The sequence below is a fragment of the Phoca vitulina genome, unplaced genomic scaffold (assembly GCF_004348235.1).
Source record: "Phoca vitulina isolate PV1807 unplaced genomic scaffold, GSC_HSeal_1.0 scaffold814, whole genome shotgun sequence".
NCBI classification, from domain to species: domain Eukaryota; kingdom Metazoa; phylum Chordata; class Mammalia; order Carnivora; family Phocidae; genus Phoca; species Phoca vitulina.
Genome location: NW_022590501.1, coordinates 5,815 through 13,161, shown reverse-complemented (window position 1 = coordinate 13,161; position 7,347 = coordinate 5,815). Strand labels below are relative to the sequence as shown.

The 7,347-nt window shown below is 38.0% G+C and overlaps 1 protein-coding gene across 1 annotated transcript; it reads left to right on the top strand.

The window, feature by feature from the left end:
* The first annotated feature begins 3,187 nt into the window (after positions 1–3,187).
* LOC116629420 (olfactory receptor 4K3-like) lies at positions 3,188–4,158 on the top strand. The gene has a single exon (XM_032399706.1). It carries the CDS (start codon positions 3,220–3,222, stop codon positions 4,156–4,158), a length of 939 nt encoding a protein of 312 aa, XP_032255597.1. The 5' UTR covers positions 3,188–3,219.
* Positions 4,159–7,347: the final 3,189 nt, after the last annotated feature.

The following is a 7,347-nucleotide window of genomic DNA, read 5'->3' as shown; positions in this document are numbered from 1 at the left end:
AGTAAGCCCTCTCAGTAAGCAAGCATCTGGCTTCAGAGGTGATCTGTGTAAGGTAAGTACATCCCAGATCACTAATGTTTGAACTCACACATTTAATGTCTTCCCCCTATTTTAAGACTAAATTCTTTCTTTCCCCCTGAAGCATTTTTTCCCATACCTATCTATAGTGTTTAGAGTTCTGAATGTGTTATTCAGTGAATGTCTTATGGGAGAGAGTATGGGTTTTCTCTCCCAACTAATCCCTGGGACTTCTGAATTCCTAACAGCATTTCACACACTAACAAAAGCACTGCCTATCTACCTTCTTAGATGCTCCCAGATGTCCAGGTTGGGGAAGACTGGTTCTCAAAAACCTTCCAACTTATCCTGATATTTTCTAATCCTTTTGGATTTTACATGTTTTACCTTTCCTCAAGGTAGCAAACGGAGAAATGCTTTAGGAAAAAATTAATAGGCCAAAGTGCCTAAAATTTAAAATCAAACAATGAAACTGAATCGATTTTAATGTGAACCTATATATCTCATTCCTATCGTTATTAGCCATTTATAATTATTCATGTCTCTGTTACCTTTTCATTAAACAAAATGTATTACTTCAGAAATCTTATTGTTCTATAAAAAATTTTAAAAAATAAATCCTATTTATTTTCTTAGTCTTGTGAAAATCAAGGTTTCCACCAGAAGCAATTTTTTTTTAATTTTTTTATTGTTATGTTAATCCCCATACATTACATCATTAGTTTTAGATATAGTGTTCCATGATTCATTGTTTGTGCATAACACCCAGTGCTCCAAGCAGAACGTGCCCTCCTCAATACCCATCACCAGGCTAACCCATCCTCCCAACCCCCTCCCCTCTAGAACCCTCAGTTTGTTTTTCAGAGTCCATTGTCTCTCATGGTTCTTCTACCCCTCCAGTTTCCCCCCCTTCATTCTTCCCCTCCTGCTACATTCTTCTTCTTCTTTTTTTCTTTCTTAACATATATTGCATTATTTGTTTCAGAGGTACAGATCTGAGATTCAACAGTCTTGCACCAGAAGCAATTTTCTAGTAGGAAATTACATTAGAAGTTTGGAAACAGACAGACCTGTTTATAGTCTACTTTATTATTTTTTATTTTACAACATGGAAAATAGATAATTTGTGTATCTATGTACAGAGTTTGTGAAGTTGTGAGGTTCACATTAAATAACTTACCAAGAAATAAATACATAAAACAAAATAAAATAATTAGAATTCAATAGTGAGATGATAGTCACAAAGACATCACATCCACATGTTGATTTTTATTAAAAAAATAAAGTCTTACATTCTTTGAGTAAAAAAAACAAAACAAAACAAAACAAAAACTTAGAAGAAGAAAAAACAAAGCCCAATTGGAAAAATGAAAAAAAAAAAAAAAAAGGAGTATGCAATTCAAAGAAAAGGCGAGGTAATTAATCCTTAAAAATAGGGAAAACACTTAATCTCACAATAAGAAATTAAAACTAAATTCGGTTGCCATTTCTCATCATCATTTAACAATAACATTGCATTGGAGAGGCTGGGGAAAAATGCAATTCTTACATTGCTGGTTGAAATACAAAAATGCTCTAAGCCCTATGGAAGGAATACAAACAGAAAAATGAAAAGCAAAACAGATAAAGCTTTTAAGGTGCTTAATATTGACTTGGTACGTAAGAACAGCTACTTAGTCAACTCTATAATACGAACTTTAGAGCCTGAAAAAAAAATAGCATACTAGAAAGTTACAGAAATGAAGAGAACAAAAGAAAGAATAGAAAAAAAGAAGAAAGGAAGGAGAAAAAGACTTGGTCTCCTGGTTTATAGAAAACAGTAAATATATGTATTTCCACAGAGGTCAATTTGAACAGTATAAGTCAATAGTGTAAGTACAAATGAACCTAGAATTTATATTCTCTCCCATGAAGAACAGTCAGGAGTAAAAGTAGCTTTCATAAATCTGTCATTTAATCCAATCTCAGAAAAGAAATCTCTGTTACCAAGGAGAACCAAGGGCCAGTCAATGTATGTTCATAAATGATGTGATCAGGCCAAGGAATAGTAGAAATATCCTTTCAAGGGGAGATTCCAAATGCAGAGAAATACTGGATATTAAAATGGGTAGTCAGCATCTGAGGTCACTTTGGAACACAAATATCTTTTCTCAAGTCATTTGATGAACAGTTTTCCCCAGAGTTTCTGAAACTTTGGTTCAGGTCAGTCTGCTAACACATATCCACTTAGCAATAGATTTGTTTCTGAGAAGCATGTTTTGTATGAGGAAGGTAGTATTCATTTATTGCCCTGGAGGGATAGAACCTCTAAATATATTTTAAAGCTATGCATTCTCCCTGCAGAAGAGGTAGATTCAAGCCTTGGAGAAATTATTTCTGTAATATATTACTATTGACATTTTTAATCAATTCTCATTAAAATAATAATTCTGATTATTAATCAGAATTAATTTAATATAATAAAATAATAATTCTGATTATTCATTTTTGATTCCCATAACAACTATACTTCTGATAGGTAAGGTTTTTGACTACCCTTCTTTACTTAGCTCCCCATCTTGACTATAAGACTGTGTCTACCAGGGCGCCTGGGTGGCTCAGTCGTTAAGCATCTACCTTTGGCTCGGGTCATGATCCCAGGGTCCTGGGATCGAGCCCCACATCGGGCTCCATGCTCAGCAGGAAGCCTGCTCCTCCCTCTCCTATTCCCCTTGCTTGCGTTCTCTCTCTCGCTGTCTCTCTCTCTGTCAAATAAATAAATAAAATCTTAAAAAAAAAAAGACTGTGTCTACCTATAAATTCAAGAAAACTTTATTTTCTTTTTTTTTTTTTTTTTTTTTAAGGATTTTATTTATTTATTTGAGAGAGAGAGAATGAGAGAGAGAGAACACATGAGAGGGGATAGGGTCAGAGGACGAAGCAGACTCCCTGCCGAGCAGGGAGCCCGATGCGGGACTCGATCCTGGGACTCCAGGATCATGACCTGAGCCGAAGGCAGTCGCCTAACCAACTGAGCCACCCAGGCGCCCAAGAAAACTTTATTTTCAATTTTCAGCTACTACAATGGTAAGATTTGAATTTTGCCCATGAGTAGCACATATCTGCTCTCTAGTACCTGAGCATTAATGAGGTTCTTCTTTCCATTCTAGAAGTTCTTAGTTCATCTCTTTCTTTGGGCTGCATTAGAACACCATGTACTAAATGGAGGAAGCAAATCAGTCTGTAGTGTCTGAGTTCATTTTTCGTGGACTTTGTGATTCAAGGGAGCTCCAGACCTTCCTCTTACTGCCTTTTTCTATGCTCTACCTGCTGACTGTTGTGGGCAACCTCCTTGTCGTGCTCTTATTCATCACGGATCCTCATCTCCATTCCCCAATGTACTTCCTCTTAGCCAACCTCTCATTTGTGGACTTCTGCCTTTCCTCAGTAACTACCCCTAAACTGACCACAGACTTCCTAAAGGATAATAAGACCATCTCCTTTGGCGGCTGCATGACCCAGATCTTCTGTGTGCATTTTTTTGCTGGGGGGGAGATGGTACTGCTGGTGACAATGGCCTATGATCGTTATGTGGCCATCTGCAAGCCACTCCATTACTCCAGCATCATGGACAGACAAAAGTGCATCGGGCTAGTTTTGATATCATGGATCATTGGCTTTGTGCATGCCATGAGCCAACTAGCCATGATTTTAGATCTGCCCTTCTGTGGACCCAGAATAGTGGACAGTTTTTTCTGTGATATCCCTTTGGTGATTAAACTGGCCTGCATGGATACATATACTCTGGGAATGTTGATAAAGGCTGACAGCGGGATCTTGGCAACAACTTGCTTCATTCTCTTACTGATCTCCTACACCTATATCCTAGTGACTGTTCGCCTTCATTCTAAGGATGGAGCATCAAAGGCACTCTCTACCTGTACTTCCCACATCGCGGTGGTGCTGCTCTTCTTTGGACCCTGCATCTTCATCTATCTGTGGCCACTCAGCATCACTTGGGTGGACAAGTTTCTTGCTGTGTTTTACACAGTAATCACACCTCTCCTGAATCCAGTCATTTATACACTGAGAAATAAAGAGATTAGGAATGCCATAAAGAGACTGATAAGTCAGCATATGGATTCACAGGATAATTTTTAGTTTTCTCATGTAATCAGAAAATGCATCCCAATTTGGCCACATTTTGACCTAAAAACTAAACTGGAAATGTGACTTATTCATATCTATAAGATTGAAGTATTCCCAGATATATGGTTTGTGTTTATTCCATTATAAAAATATGTTCAAAAATCCAACACTTGGGATGCCTGGTTGGCTCAGTCAGTTAAGCGTCTGATTCTTGATTTTGGCTCAGGTCACAATTTCAGGGTCCTGGGATCCAGCCGTGTATGGGGGTCCTTGCTCATCATGGAATCCGCTTGAGGATCCTCTCTTCCTCCATACCTCCCCCCAACGCCCGCGACTGTCTGTCTCACATAAATGAATAAAACTTTTTTAAAAATCCAACACTTGTATTCTTACCACTTGGAGAGGATAATAAGTGATAATCATAGTTTGCATAATTGTTACTGTCTTTGCTTATTAAGTGGTTTGTGAAGACTGAAAAACACCATTTAGGTATATATAACCCAGGAACATCCTTTTTCTCTTTTTCCCCAAACCACACATTCCTTTTTCTCTAGAACTCCATATAGAATAATTTTAGGTATTAAAACTCCAAGTGGCATTTTTGAGTTTATATTCACTCTATCCTTTAAGCTTTCATATTTTTCAAATGCCAATTTAGTATTACTCAAATTCTAAGTGGAATTAGCAGTTAAGAGTGTGTAGTAGGAGTCCAAGATGGCAGAGGAGTAAGAGACCTTATTTTCCTCTGGTCCAGGAATTCAGCTAGATAGCTATCAAATCATTCTGAACACTTGTGAACCCCACCATAGATCTAAGAAAATTGCTGCAAGTCTAGAAATTGAAAAGGAACCACTTTCTGCAATGTAGGAGGTATGAAGGGAATCCAAGATGACGTATGGGAAGATAAATCACGGTGGCAGGGAGCCTACATAAGCTGGCTACCACAAAGTGATATAGCAGAAGAGCACAAAATCAGAACTTTTAGAAATCAGCTCCAGTGAGGGATATTCTTGTCTGAGGGTGCTCAGGTGGTGAAGTGGGGCAGAATACTAGGTGGGAAAGTGTGGTCTCAGGATCCTTAGGGTCACAGGAAGACCAGGGGTGCCTGAGTGCAGCAGAGCTCCAGGCATCGGAGTGGGGAAGCCATCTGAGGGCTCTCAGCTCAGGGTTGCAATATACCATGAACCATGGCACTGTTGGGTGACCACTCTCCTACCAGGGGCCCAACAAGCGGGTGCAGAACTGGCAAGACCCCCCTTCCTCCCCTGGGAGGAGTGATGGAGGGGTGTGCTGCAGGAGGAGAATGCTGCAGGAGTCTGCAGGGTTTGGAGACTCAAAACAGGGTCGAGTACCTGTGAGAGAAACACTTGGTCACAGGCCAGGTGAGCAGGGAGTGAGAAGGGAGACCAGGGAGACAGGAGTGACTGACTGCTTTTCCCTAGGGCGCAATGAAGATTGGAGCACAGGGCTTTCAGCTCCTGTCTGAAGATTAGGAGGCCACCATTTTCATTCTAGCCTCTAAAGCAATGTGGAAAGCCCTCAGGGAACAAAACCCACATAGAGCAATCTGGAGCAGCTTATTTAGCCTGCCCCTGGCAAGGGCGGTGCAATTCTGCCCTGGGCAAAAACACTTGAGAATCAATGCAACAGGCCCGTTCCCCAGAAGATCAGCAAGAACATCAGGCTGAGACCAAGTTTACTGATCATAGAGAACTGCAAAATTCCAGCACTAGGGGAAAACAGTATATAGAATTCATGTTTTTTCTTCTCCCACAATTCTTTAGTCTTTCCATTTAAATTTTTTTTCTCTTCCATTACTCTACCAAATTTCGTATTTTTTCAACTTTTTAAAAAATTTTTTAAATTTCATTTTTACAGTTACATTCTATACTTTCATCGTATTTAATTTTACTTTTGCATATATATAAGTTTTTCTTTCTTTACAATTTTGGAATGCAGTTTTTTCTAACAAACAGGCCAAAATAGACCCAGAATCTAGTGTATGGCTCTGTTCTTTTCACCTGTCTAATCATATTCACTCTTTTTTTCTTTTTCTACCTTTCTTTTTGTTAAAGCCATTTAAATATTCATCTTTACAGTTACATTCTATCCTTTCATTGTATTCAATTTTAATTTTGTATATATATATCAGTTTTTCTTTTTTCACCATTTTGAGTTGTAGTTTCTTCTAACAAACCCACCAAAATACACTCAGGATATAGTGTATTGCTTTGTTCTGTTCACCTGTTTATATTCCTTATTTTTTTTCTTTCTTTTTCTCTTTTTTTCCCTCTTTTAATTTTCATTTTTACACTTACATTCTATCCTTTCATTGTACTTAATTTTATTTCTTCACATATGTAAGTTCTTTCTTTACAATTTTGGGATCCAGTTTTCTAAAAAATATACCAAAATACACACAGTATCCAGTGTATTGCTCTATTCTGTTCATCACTTTGGTTATATTTTCTCTCTTTTTTTAATTTTAATTTTTTTTTAAGTTTCAGGTATCTTCATTTGTTTAGTGTTTATTTCTCTGGGGTCACTGTTGCCATTTTAATATTTTGTTCTCTCATTCACCTATTCTTCTCTGGACAGAATGACAAGATGGAAAAACTGACCTCAAAAGAGAGAACAAGAGGTGCCTGGGTGACTCAGTTGGTTAAAGCAGCTGCCTTTGGCTCAGGTCATGATCCCAGAATCCTGGGATTGAGCCCTGGTTCGGGCTCCCTGCTCAGCAGAGAGGCTGTTTCTCCCCTTCCCTCTGCCTGCCGCTCCACCTACTTGTTCTGTCTATCTCTCTGTCAAATAAATAAATAAATAATCTTTAAAAAAAAATAGAACAAGAGGCAGTACTCAGGGACTTAATCAGTATGGATAGAAGTAAGATGTCAGAACTACAGTTCAGAATAATGATTATAAATTCCTACCTGGGCTTGAAAAACGCATAGAAGACACTAGAAAATCCCTTTCTGGAGAAATAAAAGAACTAAAATCTAATCAAGTCAAAATCAAAAAGGCTATTAATGAGATGGAATAAAAAATCGAGGCTCTAACTGCTAGGATAAATGAGGCAGAAGAGAGAATCTGTGATATAGAAGACCAAATGATGAAGAAAAAAGAAGCTGAAAAAAAGAGATAAACAACTACTGGATCACAAGAGGAGAATTTGAGAGATAAGTGATACCATAAAGTCAGACA